General features: G+C 41.3%; 3 protein-coding genes across 4 annotated transcripts; all 3 read right to left on the bottom strand.

Moving 5' to 3' along the window:
• Positions 1 to 2,625: 2,625 nt before the first annotated feature.
• ran (RAN, member RAS oncogene family) lies at positions 2,626 to 5,627 on the bottom strand. Its single transcript, XM_070913080.1, has 7 exons — positions 5,556 to 5,627; positions 4,574 to 4,627; positions 4,343 to 4,427; positions 3,742 to 3,867; positions 3,422 to 3,609; positions 3,161 to 3,331; positions 2,626 to 2,997 (listed from the first exon to the last, which is right to left on the bottom strand). Exons 2-7 carry the CDS (start codon positions 4,625 to 4,627, stop codon positions 2,953 to 2,955), a joined length of 669 nt encoding a protein of 222 aa, XP_070769181.1. The 5' UTR covers positions 5,556 to 5,627; the 3' UTR covers positions 2,626 to 2,952.
• Positions 5,628 to 6,130: 503 nt separating this feature from the next.
• Positions 6,131 to 10,040, bottom strand: ndufs8b (NADH:ubiquinone oxidoreductase core subunit S8b). Of its 2 annotated transcripts, none has more exons than XM_070913394.1 (7): positions 9,968 to 10,040; positions 8,854 to 8,902; positions 8,700 to 8,765; positions 8,500 to 8,589; positions 7,445 to 7,617; positions 6,961 to 7,089; positions 6,131 to 6,611 (listed from the first exon to the last, which is right to left on the bottom strand). In XM_070913394.1, exons 2-7 carry the CDS (start codon positions 8,900 to 8,902, stop codon positions 6,480 to 6,482), a joined length of 639 nt encoding a protein of 212 aa, XP_070769495.1. In that variant the 5' UTR covers positions 9,968 to 10,040; the 3' UTR covers positions 6,131 to 6,479. The 2 variants fall into 2 exon arrangements, with proteins under 2 accessions (XP_070769495.1, XP_070769494.1); XM_070913393.1 differs by lacking the exon at positions 9,968 to 10,040 and adding an exon at positions 9,218 to 9,325.
• An 8,453-nt stretch (positions 10,041 to 18,493) lies between these two features.
• rad9a (RAD9 checkpoint clamp component A) lies at positions 18,494 to 24,212 on the bottom strand. The gene is made up of 12 exons (XM_070912992.1): positions 23,973 to 24,212; positions 23,789 to 23,859; positions 23,588 to 23,661; positions 23,383 to 23,431; positions 22,649 to 22,763; positions 22,389 to 22,488; positions 21,908 to 22,014; positions 21,176 to 21,282; positions 20,915 to 20,979; positions 20,694 to 20,792; positions 19,446 to 19,695; positions 18,494 to 18,909 (listed from the first exon to the last, which is right to left on the bottom strand). Exons 1-12 carry the CDS (start codon positions 24,004 to 24,006, stop codon positions 18,793 to 18,795), a joined length of 1,188 nt encoding a protein of 395 aa, XP_070769093.1. The 5' UTR covers positions 24,007 to 24,212; the 3' UTR covers positions 18,494 to 18,792.
• Between the last annotated feature and the right edge of the window lie 604 nt (positions 24,213 to 24,816).

Below are 24,816 nucleotides of genomic sequence, written 5' to 3'. Positions count from 1 at the left end.
AGTACATTAGCAAATTAGTACACTGTCTTCTCTTAAAATTGAATGCATTGAAATCCCGTCATTAAAGGTCAAATTAAACCAAATTAATCTAAATGAAATGAAGACTGATTGAAAGTCTTTCTTCACATCTAATTAAGGTGCCACACTGTCGAACAACAAAATGATGAAAGCCGGTTGAGGTTGACAACAAAGATGAACAGTTGTCATGGAATTGTAATTGTAGCACTCTGGACTTTCCATCCATGTTGGTTTAAGATTTGAGATTGAAAGTTCATTAGTGACCTTGGAAATAGCAGATTACAAAATAATCTCACTGCAGGGTCCACTTACTCAGCAGATCAAGGTAGGTTGATAATGAAAGCAGGGTTTGGAGCCAGTCCATTTAGATTGTAGATGTGAAATTTACCCAGAAAGCAACTGAATTATATAGGAAATATTTACTCTTCCCCACAAACCCAAAAGTACAACATCATGTCAAATACATCTGTACTTTACCCATTGTCTTCTCTTGATGTCTTCCTTTCAGCGAGCTCACTTGTGATGAAATGTGTGACGTAGACGAAGTGGGCTCCTCTGGCCTATTGCAAGGGGACAAAATAAGAGCAAAAGAATACCCAAAGTTCAAATCTAATGACCCCATCACAACCAATGAGAGGTGTTGCCATGACAAACTAAGTTTATGAGGAGGAAAGCATGGACCCAGAGAAGAATATAGAGGTAGGTGCTTTGACAGGACTGACAGCACAGGAATGTCAGCACAGGAATGTCAATAAAACACAAAATAAAACTGGCCAGAGTTGTTTTGAATTTTTAAAGAGGTGCTCAACATACATTTTGTCAGTTGTATTTGCTTATTTAGCTCATTAATTTTGTCTGTAGGGTAGTAAATGTATTAACTACACTTTACTGCAGAGTTTCACATTCCACCTCATGCTCCCAATTTGAATGAATTGTTCAATAGCTAAAATATGCGTTAAAGTCATAAAGTTGGGAAAACTCATGGTGCTCACAGGTCAGATAAGAGAAAATAATATATATTTTTAAATGCATTGTTGTTGTGGGGTGTCAGTGTAGTCAGTTACTGCACTAATCAACATGAATATAGTGTTTACAGTTCAGTGTGTATATATATATTTATATCTATATATACATATATATAGATATATTTATAGAAACACACTCTCCTCACTCACCATATTTCTCTCTCATTCCCACTTGCCCCTGCTCTACGTTTTATCACAGCTTGTAACTGAGTGGGAACTGGCTTTTGCTGTCTTTTTTCCAGTTTTGTGATCATGTCGTAGACCTAAAGTTGTTCTGTTTTGCACAAAGCAGGTGCAGTCTCGAGGACATATGATGTAGTTGACGCGCGCAGCAACCGGCTGTAGAAGGCTCACGTCACAGAAAAGAATGTGCGGAGTAAAACTATTACGTAATCCTGTTGACAACGTCCACTGTGCTCTGAATGAAAGAACTCCACTGACACCTGGTGGCCATCATTGTGTAAAACAGATTACAGTAGCCCCCTCTATGATTGGAAATAGATTGAAAATCTTTGGCCGTTGGGGGCTCCTGTCGACGCCCCCCGCCTACTGTGTATAGTGTATGAGCCCCGTCTTCTCCAATCTCCATCCAAGTACAGTGAGACGCAGCAGACTACATATGGCCGCATCATTGTATGCTTGGAGACCCAACCAGTAATCCTATACTGGAGTAATACTACTAATACTGTAATACTACTGTAATACTACTTTGTGATAGCGAGTGGATTGTCAACAATTTTATTTAGGATTAGACACCATGTAAGTATAATAAAATGATGACGCTGTGAAAACTAGATTAAGGCACACTTCCCCCTCTAGAAGATATGTCCACAGTCGCTAATAATGCAGGATCTGCCTTTGATATTGTACTTTATTGTAAATTTACCAAACCCCATTGACAGTCAACATGGGACATTTGGGGACCCCCGGGTAGTTGCCTCCTGTGACATCCAGCCTAACCCCTATACGACATCTGCTTTTATCTCATCTGAATGTAAGTGGTCCATAACATAACCAACATCTGCAGAAGGCAAGTTCGTCAAAATAACTGACCCACATTTCACTTGCAGTTTTGATTTCATTTGCCCAGGTTTTGAAATGTCAGACTTGGCCCCAATACAAAAAAGGTGACTAAAAATTGTTTTCAGGTTGCACAATATATATTTACATTTGTCTATCAGAGATCTTCCCCATACTGTTTATACATGGTATCTAGCACTTCACCATCTATTGTAGGTACTGTTACAAATCCAATACTGTACAGCAATAGGCCTTTTTCACAAGATGTTTTGACATTTATAATAAAGGTGTACAAAATAAAGTGATGATTAATTCAATTTAGCTGGCTGCTTCAGTTTCAGGATTATGGTAGTGTGCATGCTAGCTCATTATTTGTTATTTTCTGATTATCACACTGTCATGGCTTACTGGGACACTTAAATATAACAGCCAATGGTGTTAATGTTATAACACCTGTGTGTTAAATGTTTTCCACAAAAAAGGCTTACTGGAACTACTTTCAACTAACTAGCGACCCTTCTGACACTGCTGTCCAGGAAAATTTAAATCAGACATAGACATCTTATATTGAGAATCTTTTTATTCAAAGTTTACTCCCCTTAGTGCTTCCAGTACACCGTACAACAGCATTATGTGAGCTGGGTAAGTGCAGTGGAGGGTGCTCGAAGATGAAGAGTAGCACGTTGCCATGCCAACGACAACACTAGGGCGGGTGTGTCTTAAACAGTGAAATTAGAACCACAGCTTTTTCACCAAGTTTTTTTCTTAGTTTTAAAACAAACAAAAAAATTCAAAAATAAAAAATCTGAAAAGGGATTTTACAGTAAAGGGGGCAAAACTCCAACAACTTCCTGTCCATGGATGGGGGAGGGAAAATTTAGCTATCAGGTTAGAGGTCATCTTCTTCATCTGGGAGTGCCGTTTGTGATGCAACCTGGACAGTGGGAGACAAGATAGATCATTTTTCAGAATCCCAAAGTGAACTGGTGCCCTACTGAGTTTTTTGTTGTATACTTGGCTCAGGTGAAGAAGATGCTGGATTGGAATATACTACATATAGTCACCTAAACAGACATTGCCTTTATGGTCATACTCACTTGAAGCTCTTCCTCGTACTTCGCAGCAAGGGTTGGGTCCATTTGGACCTCTGGGGGAGCGAGGGCAGGCATTGCCACAAACTCCAGGTTGGGATCACCAATCAACTTCCTTGCTAGCCACAGGAAAGGTTTCTCAAAGTTGTAGTTACTCTTAGCAGAAATGTCGTAGTACTGGGGACAGAGCGGTATATTGAAGTTAGAAATATAGTTCAGACCAAACGTGTACAGGAGGATTGACACATTTTTGTTAACGGTCATTACCTGCAGGTTCTTCTTACGGTGAAACACAATGCTCTTCGCTTTGACTTTCCTATCTTTGATGTCCACCTTGTTTCCGCAAAGGACGATGGGAATGTTCTCACAGACACGGACCAGGTCACGATGCCAGTTGGGCACGTTCTTATAGGTGACTCGAGAGGTGACGTCAAACATGATGATAGCACACTGAGCTGTGGAGGTAGCAGAGAAGTTTTAACACACTATTCAATGTGGGGGGGGGGTAAATTTAAATAAATATATAGTGATTGAGCTGACTATTCGAGATTTATTAAGCAGAACATGTTAAGGATCGTCAAGAACACCTTGAATGTAGTAGCCGTCTCTCAGGCCTCCAAACTTCTCCTGACCAGCTGTGTCCCACACATTGTACTTGATAGGTCCTCTGTTGGTATGGAACATCAGCGGATGCACCTCTACTCCCAGAGTAGCTAAAATCAGAAGCAAAGACAAGATGTATGAAAACAAGAAAAGGTGCAATATGATGATAACTTTGCTTTTAGGGGGGACTTTTAAAACAAATATGATCTCTTAAAATTTTAAATTGCAACCAAGAAACATGCTAGGCAGACATTTTGCAATTGAAATGTCAACTTGTCAGTGCTCTCTGGTGGACAAACTATGTAATGACGAGTTTCTAAATTACCTCAACTCTAGTTTGGTATTTCTATACTGCAATGTACACCCCTACCAATGTATCAGTGGAGGAGGAGGAATCAATGGGGGCCCACAGCTTACGTTTGACCAAGAGCCTGCTAGCTGTTTAATCTGGCCCTGCTGATTGATACAATGGTTTACTCACCAAGAATCAGAGTTTCATGAGATTTCAAGTTAGCACTACATCTTTAATTCAATTTTATCAGTAATATACTGATGTCATTCACTTCATAACATGGAGTTACTCACCAACATATTTCTTCTCAAACTCTCCTGTAATGTGCCTCTTCACAAAAGTCGTTTTTCCGGTGCCTCCATCTCCTACCAAGACAAGCTGTTCGAAAGAGAGCAGTTAGTTTAGACTGGTTGGTACTGGTTCAACACGCTGAACGTTAGCACAGCTAGCCCAAGTACCGTCCTCTACACGTCAAGACACACAAACAGCACATAAGTGACATAACGTTGTAGAATAACATTTACCTTGAACACCGCCACCGGTACACACGGTGCCATTGAGTCCGCCATGGTTGCCATCTAACTTAAACAAAACAAGGCGGGATGGTTAGCACGTTCTCCGTCATCATCCCGAGTGCCAAGTTAACGGTAGACAGTCGCCAGTAACGTTAAGCTAGTGGTGTTATATATGACCCGATTTGACGTTGAAACGGTAACGGTTTGTTACAATCAAGTTATTTTGAATCGTTGAGCTATTTAATTACAGCCAACGGTTATATTCCACCGCCTGTTGACTAGCGATAGCATTACCCAATTCTAGCATATTCTATCCAAGGTACCGTTCCGACACGTTTACGTGTGGCGTTACCGTTACGTAAACGTCTGAATATGTACAAATTAAACTGTATGTTTAACAAAAACATGTAACGCTGCACATTGAGTGTGTACGAAAAAAAAAAGTTCGCTTCTGAAATCGTATTTCAACGCAGGCGGTTGCTAGCTAGCTAAAAAGCTACTAGCGTTTAGAGTGCGCCATACGACCGCACTTTTTCTTGTTCGACTGGAACAATTAGACTGTAAGACCATCTAATGTGTTCCATGTTGCAGTTGATAGCAAACTTAACCAAAAACGAAACTTCACTCATCACGCCGACTTTAGGCATTCAAGATTAGTTTAGTCAACAATAGTAAATATACTTTAAGAGAATTATAAGCGGGTCTCAAGAACAAAGCAATGAAATGAGGGAGAGCTCTGCTTGCTAATATGTTAGCTTACACGGCATGGAAGCCATTCTTTTCAACGAGCTAACGGCTAAGTTAGCTGGGAGTTAGCACAAGAAAATCAATGGCCTAACCTAGTTGCTCGACCCTCACGTGGCTACACTTTCAACGCCACATGAACCCAAAGCATACCATCAAGTTTCCTGATGTTTTAACTGACTTTCCCGATACACACAAACTTGTAATAAAGAACGACCCGCAATGAGAGAAGAATATAGAGACTCACCGGTGTCACTGCTAGGGAGAAAAGAAGTAAATGGCTGCGTTCGCGGGAGATTCAGCGTGGACTATGAGTCAGTTTCCGCCCTTATCACGTGACCATCGCAGCGGTAAAAACGCATTCAATTTTAGTGCATGCACCATGGTATTCAGACCATGATTCAGCATTGTCTGTTAATCGTAAAACACTTGTATTTAGAGAATATACGAAAATCTAGCCTCTGCACACCCAGAGGTGTATCGTTTTATACCATTGACTGTATGTTTTCTATATATCTCGTAGGACAATACCATGTTAACTTCTTTTTTTTTAAAATGAGTAAATTTAAGGGTAACTAATGATTACTGACAAATCTGCTCATTTCTTTCTCAATAAACCAATTGTTTGATCTAGATATCAGAAAATAGTGAAAATTGCTCATTATAAAACAGAGAAAAGCAGCAAATCCTCACATTGTTACAGCAAAATTATTGGCAATTAGTATTCTGTTAATCAACTAATCAATTAACCCACTATTGTTTCAACACCAGCTTTAATGAAACAAAGTAACAGTTTTTAAAACATGATTTATTTTTCAGCATCTTAAATAGCCTCAGCAACATTACATAAATATACCCTTTCAGAAATGTCCTATTTCATCACATAAACACACTTTTAAAGTTCAGCAGAAACTTGTGCATAAACTACATGGGTTACAGACATACAGTCAACATCATAAAGTGCAATATCATCCATCTTTACAACATGAGACATGATTTGTGCGTTTTTATAACAGAATCTGAGGCTGCAAGGCTTCACTGCTCATATGTAACTCACTGGAATATCTGTACAGCTACATTTAATCTCTTTAATGCATAGGAGGATGATAAGATATATCATTTTTTATGTATGACACATCTTTGCGGGCAGTGTACAGATACAACAGTGTGTCTATCTGTACAGGTAGTCTGCCCTTATGTTGGCAGCTATCTCAGCCTCCCATCGGTCTCCATTGTTGAGCAGCTTCTCTTTGTTGTACAGCAGCTCCTCATGGGTCTCTGTGGAGAACTCAAAGTTTGGACCCTGAGGTCGGGGGTTGAGGGGAAAATAGACATTAAACGTCTTTAGGTCTAAATCCACACAGACTATAAGTTCTACATTTAGGTTTTGATGGTGGGTTGAGTGCATAATGCCCCATTTAAAAACATCAAATAAATAACTTTCCCCTTTGTGGAGGATATGAATTGACTTTTAGGTAAGCAATCTGCATGATCAACCTATTGCATAACTGTGCACATGCCATGCCTTTTGTTAATGTGCCAAACACTAGAGATACATGATGAACCGAGGACTGTAGTAATCCTTTTTATTAGATACACATTTCAATAGAAAAATGACTAAAATTGAGTACACAGGATAAGTTTATTCTTACCTCAACAATGGCATCGACAGGACAGGCTTCCTGGCAGAAGCCACAGTAGATACATTTGGTCATATCAATGTCATAGCGTGTAGTTCTCCTGCTGCCGTCAGCTCGGGTCTCAGCTTCAATGGTGATGGCCTGGGTTCCACATACAAGACACACAGACACAGACAAGACCAAAGTCAGACAGTGACGTACAGGTATTTCAGCCTAAGCAGACGGTGGCGATACACTTACTGGTCTGTAAATCAAATCATAGCATTAACAGAATGCAGATTGTACTATGGGTATGATGTGAATAGTGTGTACCGTTCAAGTATTAGCAACATGTATTTAGCCACACACTTTAATAGTTTTTCTTGACTTTTGTGCATAAAGGATTTTTTTGTGTGTGAAAACTATGTTGCTCAATGTGAAATCCATGTCTACATTACAAAAAGTATGTGGGTATGCAGTATATGTCGTCAGCAGGTGATTGTGTGTTTGTGTTCACCTGAGCAGGACAGACGGCCTCACACAGCTTACAGGCGATGCAGCGCTCCTCTCCATTCGGGTAGCGGCGGAGGGCGTGCTCTCCACGGAAACGGGGTGACAGAGGGCCCTTCTCAAATGGGTAGTTGATGGTGGCAGGTTCACGGAACAGGTAACTCATGGTCATCCCCAAACCTGCAGGAAGGTGTTGCCAAAGAATCTAAGAGTTATGGCTCACTTAAAGGACAATGTTGGCGTTATTATTAACAATGCATTAGTTTGTCTCTTGATACATTCCGGCCTCCCTACCCTGTCTGTAGCACACAGCAAACTCATTTGTTCATACTGAAGACTTAAATCTTAAAACAGGTCATAAATATATAGTTTAATTTTAGAAAAGGGAGAGTAATTTCAAACAGCTGGGCACTGACGTTTTTAGCAATCATCACTCAAACTGGAGTAAATAGTGTATTTGTTGGTGAATAGTGAATTTTATGTGGACTTGTGGAGTGATTTTATTGGTGACAGTTCAGGTGTTATTGGCTTGTTGGTAATGTGTTGTTGTTGTTGTTGGACTGCATTTACATCAAGGACTGCAAAGGAAATACTGTAAGTCTTAGACTTTGCTGTGTCATCCTTGACATTTTGTAGTTTTATGTGATTTGATGTCCTCCCTGTCGTAAAGCCAAATAAACAAAACAAAACAAAAAACTACTTTCAGCCACAAATTAATACAAATTTGGTGCGCTAGTAAGCATTTTACGGCAAAAGGCTGGCGTGTGTGGAATTGGCTCAAACTACAGTGGCTGTGTTCATTGTTATGAAGGAACATGTCACCCAGTGCAACAGATGAACTAATTTATGTATTATTGATAGTTTTTGGAGATCTATGGCACAGAGGAATAAGCTATATCAGGCTTTGACTACACAGATAATACTTCTTAATAGGATAAATTAATTGTTGGTTTTTGTTTTTTCATGAGATTTCTTCACATTAAGACAACCGTAGAACATCACTAGGCCTTAAACCCTGTGCACGACATAACCTATCTGTATAGAAATCATAGTATGTGTGACCTCTGAAGAGTTCGGTCCAAAGGAGGGTTGTGGCAGCCCGGTCAGTGATCGACCTCAGGTCTGTCGGCAGCTCCTGAGCATTTACATACTCTACAAGGAGAATAGAGGGAGAGAGGAGTGTATGGTTAGATCCTTTCAAACGTGGTCACTCCACTGAGAATGCCATATATGAATAGTTCTTGGTTTGTAGCAGGACTTACTATAGCCCTCTCTCTGCACACTGAGACTGAAAGGCCGCATGACACCAGGACCATGTCCGAATCTGCCTGGAGATACATACAAATGTGATGTGACGATTTTGTGCATATAGATATTATTGTTATTATTGTTTGTTGACACCTGCTTCAGTAGTACCTGGCTTTGAGTAGCAGTGGAGAAGACGCAGACTCAGTGTAGTAGACATCTGAGGAGAGAAGACGGTGAAAAGCATACTGAAATTGTTCCCCTTACATAAATGGCAAATGATCTCACTTATATAGCACTTTTCAACCTTCTAGGTTTCTCAAAGCGCTTTACAGCTAAGTCTCATTCACTCATTCACTCACACATTCACACAAGGTGCTGGTCTCCGTCGGGAGCAACTTGTCAAGGACACTTCATCGCTCTGACCAGCTTTAACTGCTACTACCACCATGCCGCCCTTAAGAGGAACTAAAATGTACACAGTGGAAACAGGAAACTTCCTCTTTTGCAAACCAGAAAAAAAAGACTTCTCTACAAACAAGGGAGGAGTGAGTGAGGGATGGAGACTGCCAGCTGATTGAGCACAAGCATCCTGTAATCTCTCGTCCCAAATCCCTGCTATTACGTAAACGAGTAGCCACATTCAGGGCATGCCGGCAGAATGGGACGAACGGGAACACGTCCAGTTCGGTTTTGGAAATACTTCATGATTATTCCAACAGGCATGCCATATAAACAATATTTATTACCGCGTCAAATATTGGTAGGCGTATGTTCACAAGTGAAACGGAAGATAAACAAACTGTAGAATAAATAGCTCATTTTAATTAGCTGATTCGACTGTAAACATATTTATATAACTATATACTGACGATAGCGTTTTTCCAGCATTTTGCAACCGGTTTGTGGGAACGCGAGCAATCCTTTCCGCTAAATGAGCTACTTAGCAGCCCGGAATTTGTTATGTACGATATGACGTGGACGCCTCATTACAAATAAAATAACCGTCAGCATAATAACAGAAACATGCCGTTTCCTTAAAAACGATTACTTGGTTATTTATTTTACTTTTAATTTATTCCGACGTTACGTACGATCGTAATACCAATTTGTGACTCCTGACTTGATAATATAACGTAACCACATCGCTCACCAACGTCACTGCCATAATAGCCAGTTAATTTAAGGTAATTTAGCAGAATACGGTGAACATGGTCCCTATTCCCGAAGCCTAAAAATAATCGTCAACAGTAGGTCTAACTAGTTCGCCATCAACCAGACTTACCTCTGCCACAAACTGGACTTCACGGTACCTCTGTCACAAGTTTTTGGTGAGCAACGACAACAACAGGCAGACAGCGGTCCCTGAACTGCGCAATTGTATTTATGTTGCATTCAAATGCTCCTCGTTAATTTACCATTCTTAGTTAGGATATCGCAAAACAATTGCACTCTTAGTGATATTTTCCACTTTATTTAAATTACCTTCGGGCACGTATAATTGCAGTATTTCCTACAGCAAGTAAAAGCAGCATAATCAGCAGCGTATAATACATTTATCACTCATTCTGATGTCATGTTTGATTAATCATATTTGGGCAATTGAGTATCACTTCCACGGCAGCTAAGAAAAGACTATATTCCATAAATAGTCATGTTTACTGCAACTATAGCCAAAGGGGAAGTTTTTTTAAGGGACACCATGCATTGATACTGAGAGAGGGAGGGAGGGGGAGAGAGAGAGAGAGAGAGAGGAAGTTTGTCTTCCTCTGTCATCACTGGAGGATCTCACACTTCACCTCTTCAACAACCGAGTGATCAAACATGACGCAAATGTAAAAGGTAATTACATTTAAAAGCATATTTCAAGAGATTTAACAACGTTCCTCTTGTTGTGGTGATGTTTATGGTTGGAGGGAAGGAAGAAAGTTGATTTAAACTACTTTACACTAATGCTAAAAAGAAGACTGAGCCAGCAGATGTCATAACCTTGGGTTGAATTGAAGACGGGTAGTAAAGCGTGTACTTTTAAAATGTTATGAAGTATAGCAGAACATTCTTATTCAGCATCAAGACATGTGCGTACTACCATTAACAACCTAAACATAAACTAAGCATACTCCAGTCCGAGCAGTGTTTTTGGATGGGGTTAAGTTATTGAACTTTAATATATCTACATGTAGGAGGCATTGTAATGCAGAGCCACACCAGCTTTACATAGCAATGATGATAGAGTACACAGTCACATGCTGAATAATGACAGCCTCATCTGCTCTTCCAGCAAGATGTTGAGTACATCGAGTCCGGCCCAGAAGAACCTCGGTGAAGAGGACAGCTCTGGATCTGATGCAGGGTCAGAGTTTGGTCTGGAACCTGAGACAGACCGGTTTGGCTTCATTGTGACCAATGGATCCACAGCTGGGTGAGCAGTTCCACTTTTGTACCAAAACCAGGTATCCTGGTTCTCTGTTTTTATTCTCTTTTCAAAGAGACATTATTATTTAGTTCACATGGTAGAAAGTCAAATGAAGGCTGAGGTGGTTGTTGAGATTACTAAAATGAAAAAGTAATGTCTACTTGTGACTCCTCATCACAGATTATGGTTTTAGGGTGGATTTTTAGAGGTGAAAATGAAAATGACTGCCAGTGTCACGAGAAATGATTCAAAACTAATTGTTCCCCTGAACGCTGAAAAACTATCCCATTAGTGGATTGCAGGTTAATGTACCCTGAAGCAAAGCAAGACCACATATTTCTAAACAGACCGCACATCAGAAGACCAGTGTTTTAATCCAACGATTTTATGAGACAGAGCAGTGTCTGCATCCAAGACACAGAGCCAAGTGGGCAAATAACACTCTGCTGCGATTAGTAAAATCTTAATAAGGTCTTAATAAGAAAGCTACAGCTTCCAAACCATTTATTTGAGAAGTCTAAATGTAAAGCATGGGCCAAACAATAACAGTGTAAATTCAGGATAAGACCATCTGAACAAACTGCTACCTGCCGTCTTCCCCATTGATAACATCCTGACCTGTTGCCATGGAGACTGCTACCGTGTGGTTTTCCTGTTTCCTGTCTTGATTTTCAGAGCACTGTCTTTCTATAATGACAACACACAAAAGTGCAGGCAGAAACGCTGCACGCTGACATGAAGGTCTCCAGTGAAACGAGCCTTAATACTGTGCAGTCAATGTCCAGAACACACAAAAAGGCTCTCGTCCTTGTATTGGATATGATTGTTTCATGTTTAAAACGCTTAACCTGGTGTTTTGTGTGCTGTTTTGTGTCAGGAGTGTGGGCCCACCCCCTGAGTTGGTCAGGCAGAGGGAGGCCAAATGGATAAATATCATTGGCCAATGGGATCGCATCCTGTTGAAGAAGACCAATAAGGTGTGTCCCATCTTAGACACCCGATGTCATTAAATCAGGATTTGTTTCAGGGCAGCTTTTTAAGGGTGAAATTCAAGCACTTTCAAGATACCAAAATAAGAATTTGTCATCACATCTAAATTGTTACAATAAATGCCATTGCGAAAAAAAATAGAATAGAAGAAAGTAGAAGAATCCGTTTATACCCACAGCAATCAATGTATATTGATTGATTGTGTGTTTTGATCATGATTATTTAACGCTTGCCGAGACACCAGTAGACAAACAAATACGACACGACGTCAATATTAAAAGTGACTAACACAAAGTGATTGTGTAGATGAAACACATGTTGAAAATCAAGCATTTTTCATTCAAGCATATTCCTAACTCTGAAAACATAACAGTTAAAATGAAGCATCTTAACCCTCCATTTTAATTTGAAGACTTTGTACGAACACCGTTAATATGTTAATGTGTAAATAAGCTCCAAACTGTCACAGTAGAAAAAGCACAGTAAACAATAAAATTAATGATGGCTGAATTCCATTTAGCTACTTCAGTTTCAGGGTCCTGGTGTTGTGCACGCTGGCTCCCTGTCATGACATACTGGGACATTTTTACTGTTATTAGTAACACCTGTGCATTTCCTACTATAGCAAGTCAATATGTCTGCTGTGAAGACAGCCTGTTAGCAACAATGAAATGTAGACGTGGGTTTGTGACTACTCTGAGCTGATCCTGTGTCTCTGTCACTGATGTCCCTTCAGGTCAAAGTGCAGTGTCAGAAAGGCATCCCAGCCTCACTCAGAGCGAAGTGCTGGCCTCTGCTGTGCGGAGCTACAGACAGGATGACACAGAAAAACAAGTACTACCAGGCAAGAAAACCTAAACACTCACTGTGCTAAATGCTTTCAAATGAGCAGCAGCAGCCAAGGACAGTGGAGAGTTAAACAATATGTTTCAGCATCTGAATCACAGTGTAAGAATGTGCAGTAGCTTCAGTGCAAAGGATCCAGCGGGACCAGTGCTTAGTCCATTAATTGATTAGAAAATACCCTGACACAGTTTTGATAATCAATTAATTGTTTATGTTATTCATCAAGCAAATACAACAAACCCTAACATTAAATGCAAATAGTGTAGTGTTTGTAGATGGGTGACTAAAACTGTTTTGTCTCTGTGTTAGCATCTGGACTCACAGCCCGCCCTGCAGAGCTGGGTGGATGTGATCGAGAGAGACCTGGACCGACAGTTCCCTTTCCATGAAATGTTCCTTTCCAAGGATGGACATGGGTAGGAAGCATTTCTGCTTCTACTTGTTTCTGTTCACAAGCTGATAGCTGTAAAGATCATCGTCATGAGGTTTAAACTTGTGGTTTGTGTGACTGATGACTGTGGTGTGTGTGTGTGTAGGCAGCGTGGTTTGTTCCGAGTGTTGAAAGCCTACACTCAGTACCAACCAGAAGAGGGTTACTGCCAGGCACAGGGGCCTGTGGCTGCGGTGCTGCTGATGAACATGCCTGCTGAGGTAGCGATCAATAACGCAGTTAAGCCTTTGTCCAATAAAGAAGCTACACACCCATCTGAAAATCACTCCATTAATCTAGATTTCAGACATTGAATCTGTACTGATTCTTGTTTCATCTATCTGTTAGAATACTTTTTAGCACAAACACTGCTTCAGAGGCATAACAAGTCTGATAATAATGATAAGGGTAACTAACAAAATTCTGTATACTTAAAATTGGTCCAGAACATAAATAAGCTATTGTGGCATCTGATGTTGACTTGTTGTCATTTTATGTGCCATCTCACCTCACGCGACCTTGGCAGGAGGCCTTCTGGTGTCTAGTGCAGATCAGTGAGCAGTACCTGCCTGGATACTACAGCCCTCTGCTGGTGAGGACCTGCACACATGTACACATGCATACACACGATGTACCTGGCACTGCACTTATTTTCAATTATTTAATATTTATGTAGGCCAGTAAATTGAATTTGTTTTTGATTTTTGTTAATTTGTGCTATGGTTATAACCTCAATTCAGCAAACACACAACACAGAGATTCATTAAGGCGATGATGAATCACCTACTCACAGAAACATTGTGCAGTGTGGATCCTTTATTTTACAGGAACATTTCCTTGTAGTTTCTTGGAAATGTAATTTGTTACTCATTATAGAGAAAATTGAGACAATGTTCAATTAGCACACAAATCCTTTCGTCAGTGCACAGCAGGCCTGCAAAACAAGCATACCATTAGGAAAACATTGAGCCATAAAACAAAATATGTCTTGGATCTCTGTTTCTCTGTCTAAGCATGTATCCTCCTATTAGGAGGGAGTCCTGTTCGACGCAGCCATGCTGACCTGGGTCTTAAAAAGGACGAGTCCAGCAGCACACAAACACCTGCAGCACCACGGAGTGGAGCCCCTCATGTTCGCAACCGACTGGCTGATGTGTCTCTTCACACGTCACCTGCCCTTCAACACACTGCTCCGAGTCTGGGACCTCTTTTTCTGCTATGGTACATCCCCCACGTAGGCTGCTGAGGGTCACACACATTCAATTATTTCCTGAAAGGGAGGCAACAAAAAACGTGTAATTTCTTTGATACAATAATCTATATATTATATTATGTTGTCTTGTATATTTTGGTATAAAAGGTAATACATTTTAAGTTGAAAATTCCTTTCATCAGATTAAAGTGCCATTGATTCTGTTGCCTGTGGTTAAAAATACTAGTACTTCTATTTAGCTTTATTTGTTGTACTATGATTTATATTCACATTAGCTAATAATGCATGCCTAAAAACACACAACTGTGCAACTTTGGTCATTTACCATTTGAAGAATAATGATTTGTTCAGAAATAATTAACAGCATATGACTGACTGACTGACGTAGCACCCTTTGTTCCCCCGATGTAATTTCTACCTCTCTGTCCACTCTCAACCCCCCTCTCCTCTGTGCAGGGGTGCGGGTGCTGCTCCAGGTGGCGGTGGTACTGGTGCGTCGGGTGCTGGGCCGAGCGGAGCAGAGGAAGCAGTGTCAGGGCCAGATGGAGACTCTGGAGAAACTGAGAGGCGTCAGGGAGCAGGTCCAAGAGGAAGACGACGCCTTCATAGCAGAGGTAAGAATGAAACACATGGGCGGTTGTTGAGGAAAGTCGGTCACTGTGAAGAATCTGGTTTACTCGCTACCAGTTACTTCAAGACAAACAGCGTTCCTTACTAATGTTACTGAATTAAACTGCTTTTAAAACTTTTTTTAAACACAGTCGTCGATAGGGTTGTCATGGAGATGGATCTGTTGACGTGAGCTCAGCAGATGTTATGATTTCATCCATAACACTTTTAGGTCTTGGCTTAAAAAGTTAATACATATATATACATACACTATACTTATGTCATAGTTGTCCGATTACCATACTGAGCTGTTAATTTATTACATTTTTATATGTTTTAGTGTTTGGTACTACATGATTTATAATGTAATACCGTTCAATTGTAATATTGTTAATTGTCTAAAATTACAGTAAAACTTCCTTCCTTCCTTCCTTTCTCAGGTGTGCTCTGTGCAGCTGTCCGCCAGAGATCTGGAGAAGCAGACGGAGAAGGAGTTGGAAAAGTGGAGGAAAGACAGACCCTCATCCACCTTTGACCCCAGAAGTCGCTGCCAGGGATACCGGATGGTTCCACAGAGCGGGGAAGAACGGGACAGGAAAGAGAGAGAGAAAGGGAACCTGTCCGTCCCTCTTGCTCGCTCAGCCTCCACTCTCTCGCTGTCTCCCTCCTTCCTCCACAAGAGGTGGAGGAAAGTGGGGAAGGTTAACACCGACAAATGGGAGGGCGGTGGCAAAGTTGTGAGGCGTCTCTCAGTGGGAGCAAAGGAGGACTGGAGGAGCGGGACTGAGTCAAATTTCATGAAGGTGCAGGGCGTCCAGGAGGAGGAGGACGCGGTTTCAGAGGAACATAAAAAACAGAGTGAGCCGAAGCTAACAGGACAAACTGAACAGAAAGAACTTTTAGAAGAACCTAAGAAGATGGACAAAATCCAAAACATACCAACGGAGCCGGTAGAAGAAACTGTTGTAGTAAAAAAACAGATTGAACAAGTGGAAACAAGAATCACTGAAAAGGAGGAAGGTCAACTCAAAGAGACAGAAGAAGGCAAAATGCTTTCAGAGCAAACAGAAGAAACAAACGTGGAGACAGAAACAACCCAAGTCCCAGACAAAGATCAGACTGTTGAAAATATTCCTCAGTCCACTGAACATACCTCTCACCTCAAACAAGGAGAGGAGCTGGACTCTTACAGCCAGTCACAAGACCAGGAACAGCAGAGTCACCAAAGCCAGCACCAGGAAATTGAAGACAAAGACACAAATAAAGAGACAGAAAAACAAGTGGCGGAAAGTGAACATTCAGCTGCTGTGGAGGAAAGTGAGATACAGAAAAATGCTGGTGCAGATACAAACACAGAGGTGGAGACGGAAGCAGGTGTAGACCCGAGCGAGGAACAGATGATTCAAGCTGATGTGAAACCAGAGGAGAGCACAGAAGCTGAAAATGTGCAGGTGGACACGGTCACAGAGGTCTCAGAAACAACAACTGAGACAAGTCCAGGCTCAGAGACAGACAGCAAAGCCGAGGCTCCAACTGTCACAGATCCTACAGCAGAGACAGAGACACAACAGCAAGAAGTGATCACAGAGACAGACGAAAGCTCGCAGGGAGATGCATTTGAAGGAGGATACCACAGCACTGAGTCATTAGCAGAAACAGACATGAAAGAAGAAGAGTCCCACACCCAAACAGAGACAGAAACTGATGCACTGGCACAGACTGAAGAAAAGGACAATGCAGCCACAGGGGGCGACTTGGAGGCTGAAATAATACAAATACATTCAGAACAACACATATATTCAAAGACAGAAGCAGAAACATTAACACAAGAAGGCACTGACTTAGCAGCCAATACAGAGACTGAAGTAGAAATACAAGTTGCACACGAGGTAGTGACACCAAGTGAAGCATTTGCTCAATGTTCAGAGAAGGAGAGTGACGCAGTAGCATCTGAATGTACACAGGAAACAGAGGAAAGCATTTTGACTGCACACTCAGAGGCACAGGTCGACAACAATCAAATACAAGCAGAGGAAACAACAGAAACTCCGATGAATGACGAGACGACTGAGTCCACAGCAGTGACGTCAACACAGGCAGAGGAAGTGAATCTCACCGCCGAGCCTGATGGGAAGACGTGTCCAGTACAAATTAGCACCTCTGAGGAACCTGCACCTGAACAACCACAGATCCAGGTCACTGTGGGTGCTGTGGAGGAGGAAGAAAGCACAGAAAATGTTCAAGAAAACACAGAAGGAGAGGATGTCTTCATTTCTACTGAACCAGCAGACTCTCCAAACACTGACAGTAACCCACAAGTCCAAGATAAAGATCCTCACCTTGCCAAAGACCAGGCTGAGCTGAATAACAGCGGCCTGAAACAAGCGTCTGGGCAACGTAACAGCCGGTCTTCTGGGGATTTCTGCGTTCGCAAGTCGTCCAGCTCCCGTGGGTCCAGGTTAGGGCGTAGACTCTCTGAAGATCTCTTCACTATGCCACAGAAAACCAGCCAATCACAATCTATCCCTAACCACCAAGAAGCTGAACACACTGAATCACAGTCCAGTCCTGGAGCTGTGAACCCAATCCACATTCCTCCAGATGCGACTCAGTCTTCAGAAGTCACCTCGTCACTGTCTGCAGAAGTGACTGAGAGGACAGCGGGACAGCAGGGGCAGCAGCCACTTGACCCCCCTAAACGTTTTGGTCTCTTCCGCAGACTAAGAGGAGAGCAGCCCAAAAAGGCCAAGGCAAAGGGGACACCCAAAATGCCAGTCCCCAAAATCTTGATTCAGGACTTCAGTGACGGAACAGGGACGGGGAAACCGGTCGATGAAGAGGGGGAGGAGAAAATGAGCTCCAGGGAAAGAAGGAGGCGGCGGAGGGAGCGAGAGAGAAGGGAGAAAGAGGAGGAGAAGTCGAGAAAGAAGAGAGAGAAGGAGCTGGATAAGGAGAAGGAGCGAGAGAGGAGGAAACCGCAGACGAGGGGGAAAAGTTTCCAGGTGCAACGAGAGAAAGGGAGCAGTGACGTTCCTCAACCTGCAAAGACTGGATCACAGACGCTTAGATATTCTGCGTCTTGTGCTGAATCTTACTTTTGACAAAAAAATCTTTGTTATCGGATCTGGAGGGACGAGGAGGTGTTTTATGGAGCGCTTCAGACCTCATCCAGATCCTGTCTCACTGGCCTTTCTGTTGAGGCACTGGTTTGAGCTCCACATTGGTTGATGTGTGAAGATCCCTCATCCTAAATCTTTGTCATACTTGAACCTTTTGACATGTAAATAAATAATAAATAATGTTAACATACTTTGAAAAATATCTTTCTTTTATTTAGAGGAGCTTTCCTTGTTGCACCTTGATCACAAACTGAACAGATTCTGAACAAAAATAAACAGGAAGTGCTTCATGTCCAGTTTCACATAATCCCATATTTTCAAGTCCACCATTGACATTATAGTCCAATAAAAAGTTGGAACACTGTTCTGTGCTGTCTTTGCATATTTTTGGAAAAAAAAACCCTGTATATCAGTTGTGCTGCAGGTAGCATGTGTGTACAAGTAACATAACACACACACACTTTCAGGTCAGTCCATCTCTCTCTTGTCACTCTGCTTGAGTGTCGTCCTCACTGTCACTGGCCAACACTTCCTGACTTGTCACTGGTTGAGTGGTCATCTGAGGAGATGGGGGAAGCACCGATCCAAAGAACAGGGAACAGAACTGTGAGAGGAAAACACAAGAGAGGATGATTATTATGACAACATGTTTTATTGTAAATGTAAAAGTAATTTCTGCAAGTTATATCCAGCCATTTGTTAGCTAAAGCCTGATGTGACAAGACAAATTTTTGAGATCCGACGCAAAAACCCTGGACTTGCTCTCATGTCCGTCACAAGGGTTTGTCTAATTAGAGCAGTAAGGAGACCCGTCTAGACCTTGTTGTGAGCTGTCCCAGGTGCTACAACAGTCTTCAAACATGTTTGATTTTATTGTAGTCACGTCAAATCAATTTTATTTATATAGCCCAATATCACAAATCACAAATCTGCCTCAGGGGGCTTTACAATGTGTACAGCCTACAAGATCACAACAGGAAACCAGGGACAGAGAGGGAGCGAGGCAGCAGATACAAACACAGACACACTATATGACAACAGTCAGGGACAAAAAAAAAATTTCTGTGGAGTTTTCATGAGTAAATAAAAATGGAATTAATAAATATTAAAGAATGTATTATTGTGAAAACTAACCCATACCTTCTTATTAGGTGGTCTGTCTGAATTGGCCGTTTCATCTTCCTCCTCCTGTTCCTCCTCCTCACTGTGTAGCCTCGTCCTGTGATTGGCTGCAGCAGGCTGTTTCGAACATGTGGAATCAGCTAATGGGGGTGTGGGTGGACCTGTAGCTGAGGGACCTGGTGCAATGCTGGTATCCATGGCAATGAGGTAGGAGTCTATGTCGTCATTCATGAAGTCATCAGGAGGGGGCGGCGGTGGAGTCTGTGCTCTGAGGAATGGAACAGAAATATGACCTGAATGAAGAAGAGAGTAAAATAATGTCTCTGGCTCAACACTGAGCTTTACTGACAGTGACAGTGCACTTCATTTCCTTTCTGTTCTGCCAGTTATGTCTGAATAGAGTGTATCTACTAATCATGTTACTGTATTGTGAAGAAGAAGAGGTTTCACTGTTCATCCAAATGGCTTCTTTGGGAAATGTTGAGCCTTTATCGTACTGAGAAGCCACACACACCAACTGGTGGGTGAAGACACAAATACTAATGACACTTTTTCAAAAGTGTACTTTACCTTCTACAAGTGCCTCTTAGCCAGAATGAGCTGGCGTGCAAATTGGAGAAATGTGTTGTACAAATATTCAGCAGAGCTCACAGATGGTTTTAAAAATGCCAAGTTGAAGAAATCCTAACCGAAAACAACAATCAATGAAGACTGGCAAGACATCACACTCAACTTCAGCCCATGGGAAGGCAGACTTCAACATCCACCCCTGCCCGTGTCTATTATCTAACTCATGCTGCATTTATGACAGCAGTACACTAAGATTTCATCTTCTCATACATTTTCTACATTGTTTGTGTCAATTCGACGAGCCTTTCTACCAAACTTTCAATAGACTCTGACACAGACGAAATGTGTCACAGCTGGACAGATGTGGAGGGAAGAACACCTGCAGCTTACAGTCAGCCGACTCTCCACTCAGAAGGATAGCAAAAGTAAAGCGTCTTCGAAAACATCTCGATTACAGTTTAACATCAATTATGTTCTTGTGGTGTGGCATCTCTGCAGAGTAAATGCTGAGGATTTCCTGCCTGACATTAGAGCTAAAGAAACCATTTGGATTATTGGCCAAACGGTTTTATTTACACTTTGTTCTGCCAGTGGGTTTTAATGAGACTGGCTGACAACTGACTGACAACTGAATTCCAGCCTATAACAATGTTTTCCCCACATTATTTTATGCATTCAGTTTTGTTTGAGAATTACCGTCTTGTGTTGTTTTTACGGTGGTTAGAGTCATCAGAAAGTGTTGCCAGCACAAAGTTCCCCTCCAGGACACTGTCTGTTACTGAGAGCACGACAGGGCTGACACACACACACACACACACACACACACACACACACACACACACACACACACACACACACATAGTAAATGTCAGTACATTGAGGTAACATAAGTGATCAACTAACATCTGTATGCTTACCTGCCTGGTTCATCAAAGTACATAGAAATTGGGAGACCAGTAGACTCTGCAAATACTAACAAACCCTGGAGGAGACAAAAAAGTCACTCGGCAAAGATCCTCAGGGAGTAAATCAATGCAAAAATGATAAACCACAGCATAGTTCTAACTGTCTGTCCTCAGTGTACTTTCCCTCAGAGGACTTCTCTCCCAATCTACTTCCTCCTGACTAATCCTCCCATTCTTTTGCTCTGCCATCCCTCCCTTTGTCCTCTGCCTCACCCGTAACTCCTTCAGACAAAAGGTGACGCTGTTGTGGGCTTGGACGGCAAAATGGTCGAACTCGTCTGAAGCCAGACACAGCTCTGTCAGCATGGCCTTGGACTGGTCTGAGAGGGAAACAGGCAGCGAGAGACACAGAAAGAAAAGTAAGAGTGAGTGGAGGTCAAAAGCTGTTTCAAAACTAAACTTCTGTTTTTGAATAAAATTTATATCATTATATTATATTTCTGTTAACTTGCAGAGTTAGAAAAACTACCTCTATTGTGTCATGACAGCAAAGACCACACAGTTCTGCTGTTCTGCCTTTCGACAACAAAAGGGCACCAAGGGTTCATATCATCTTCTTTCCCTTTTTTGCATTATATTATGTCATCAATTTTTCTTTTTACTTTCATATTACGTATTAGCTCCTTTAAACACACAATAACTCATTGGGCCTGTGGGGTTAGTAAATATAATTAAATACACCTATTCAACCTATGTTAACCTATATTTTTGTTCTATTATGGAAAGTTTTAAAATTCCTGGTTTACTATTTTGACTACAATTTAAAACTTCTGTATATATATGTCAGAAAAGTGACCATGTTTTTTAGTTCTGTCACACTAAAACGTTGATCTTCTTAATTATAAATGACTTGAATATAATAGTTATGACTAAACACAGTTCACAAGTTTTACAAGTTTCACTGAGTAAGTTTGTATCTGCTGGGTGAAAAAACAAATAGACAACCTGCTTCTTCCTCCACATGGTTCCTGACCCACATCCGTTCATCACTCACTGACACAGTCACTTCTTCCAGAGACGGGGGGAAGTGCACAACTGTGTCCACCAGCAGCCTGAGAGCAAGCGAAAACAAAAAGTGAGCTTTGAGTGAGGAAGGACAGAATGAAGTAAAGCAAAAAAAAAAAATAGACTGCTTTTTTAACAAACTTTTTTGCAGTTTGTTAATGTGGTGAGTCGACATTGGCATCAATGCAGGTTCCTCTGACAACAGCTACAGCATTTCCCTTTATTTGGAAATTGTATTTATTCATTCAATCAACCAACTGTAGGCCACAAATATCTGTATCAGCCTTAAAAATCTAAACACAACAGAATAGGCAATAGAAAAAGCAGATAGAAACGTTACAGAAGGAGTGAAAGGGAGAAAGAAAGACTATTATTTTTTTTATAATTTTTAAAATCATTTTTTTGGAAAGATTTGACAGACCTGGGCTGTGATCTGAATACATTGGCACAGCTGTCTTTATCAAACACAGCCTGTAAGCTTTCACTGTCCTGGAAAGACAGGTTATGTGTCTTCAGGAGGCCTAAAGAGAAAATACCAACACAATCACGTTGAGTACACAAGCACGAAGAATACAATGCAATGAATGTATGATGTGCTACAGTGAATACAACATGTGTCAATCGAACTGAGTCCATGTAAAGCATTGTGAACCATCTGAGAAGGAAGAGAAGCCCCAATACCGTGTTTGCAGTGCAGGGTAAAGGTGAGGCGGTTCTTCTGCTTGTCAAGCTCAATGTGACACTTTTCCACTGTCTTCTCCAGAGACGCTAGAGACCTGAATACAGCCTGCACACTCTGACTCACACATAGAGGAACATAAGAAGAAAAAATAAATATACACAAGGGGACAGAACCACGACTATGTTAATATGCACTGAAACATAATATATATTATATTAACCCAATTAAGCTAATACACTGAAGCTTCCATGAAAACAACATTTTTGCCACATTTAAGGAGATTTTAGACATGTATACATCTTACTTTAATCTCTAAAACTACAAGTTTGCACTTGCATAACATTATGCGACAATTCAACTGTGTGAATAAAACAAGGAAGCACATAGGTTTTGCAAAATTTGCACAAAAAGATACCCACAAGGCCGTACCACGGTCGCAACATGACTGAAAAGATAGCATTTGAAGCTGAGTACAGAAGGGAATCTCTAATGTTTATTCATTAATCAGACTCATATAACCAATACACTACCAGCTATGTTAGGCCAGCCACACAGGACATGCTTTTAACCAACCTTCACCAAGCTTCTGCCTCTCAAAGTTGTGGTATGATACAAAGGAAGGTCGTGAACCACTGACATAGATGATTGCAGTCCATGTAAATGTAGTGAATATGAGATGTAAACTGTATAAACTATTAGAAGAACCTTAACTCATCTCTGTCTCTTAGCACACCTTTATTGCCATCTTGCAGCGGAAGGTGTGCCCACTGGGGATGGTGTACCTGCACAGGAAATGGGAGGGGAAGTTGGCTTAAAGCTCATAGACATGACACACAAAAATGTGATGTTCAGTGACTCACACTCTCTCTTTCACACACACACACACACACACACACACACATCACAGTGCCGTTTATAAACATGCACACAGCCTGCACCTGCTAAAGAACAGTGGTGCGAACAGGAAGCAAGCGTATGCCGACCGAGAAGAGTTCACAGACCGCAGGGCCAGCTACAAGAGAGAGAAAAAACAACCCAAATCAGCACTGTTCAATAACGCAACGTGTGCACCAGCAGGAAGCACCATATGCATGGCAGGAGGAAGTGTTGGTGTATCTGATGGTATCAGAGCAGCTCACCCCATCTTCCTGAGGCTCCACATACAGCTCATCACCGATTCTGGACAGAGAATGGATGGCTTTGGCCAGCACTGGACGGTACATACACACACATACACAACATAATTACTATTAACAGCTAATTAATGTCATAGACTGATGTTCTAGTTAAAGGTAGGACTGAAAAGACAGGAAGCTTGCTTACCTTTCACGTTTCCTCCCGTCACGACGCAGTCCATTGCTACAAACTAAATACTACTTTTCCGTTACGTTAGCAAACTTGGCTAAAAGTTAGCCGAAACTAGCGGCTGTAGGAAGTAAAGCAGTGGGGGTTTAATTGCTTACACACCGAGCAGAAATCCTCCTAGTGCCGAAAACATAGTCGGTTTAGTTATAGCTTAATTTTTAAGTTTTATTTTCCACAGCGGTTCGACTAAGCAGTATCTGGTACTGGTTTTTGGGTTGTTTACGCCGCCATTACCCGCTTCCGCACTGTTGACCAATCAGAGAGGCAGGAACTCAAAGGACCGTGGTTTTGACTTAACGCATGCGCGTTTTAGGTATTTACAACAATTTACAATCATTCTACATACATAAAGGTGGAATATTTGAAAATATTTGATCTGGGATTACTGAGGACAAAGAAACTAAATTATTGTTGATGATTATATGAAATTATTATTAATGGGAATTGAAGTGCTGTAGTGTAATTCTGAGGTACTTGTACTGGACCTATGCATATACTTAAGTATTTCCAGTTTATACAACTTTATACATCTACTCCACTGCATCTCAGTGGCAGATATAGTACTTTTTACTCCATTAGATTTATCTGACCGCTGTAGTTACAGGTTAGGTGCATTTTTATACATCAATATATCCATCAGAACATAAATTATTTGAATTTTCTAAATGGTGGTGATGTGCTTCAGGATTTCAGGACTGTGTTGTTTTAGTTTTTTTATGTTGAATGTTATGTTCATCTTGGGACCATGTTGGAAATAAGTGTTTTCAGTTTAACATGTTATCCTTTGGATTTGTTGTTTTAT

This window comes from Enoplosus armatus, chromosome 10 (genome assembly GCF_043641665.1).
Source record: "Enoplosus armatus isolate fEnoArm2 chromosome 10, fEnoArm2.hap1, whole genome shotgun sequence".
NCBI lineage: Eukaryota > Metazoa > Chordata > Actinopteri > Centrarchiformes > Enoplosidae > Enoplosus > Enoplosus armatus.
The sequence above is the reverse complement of the archived record's forward strand: the minus strand, read 5'-3'. Positions and strand labels throughout refer to the sequence as shown.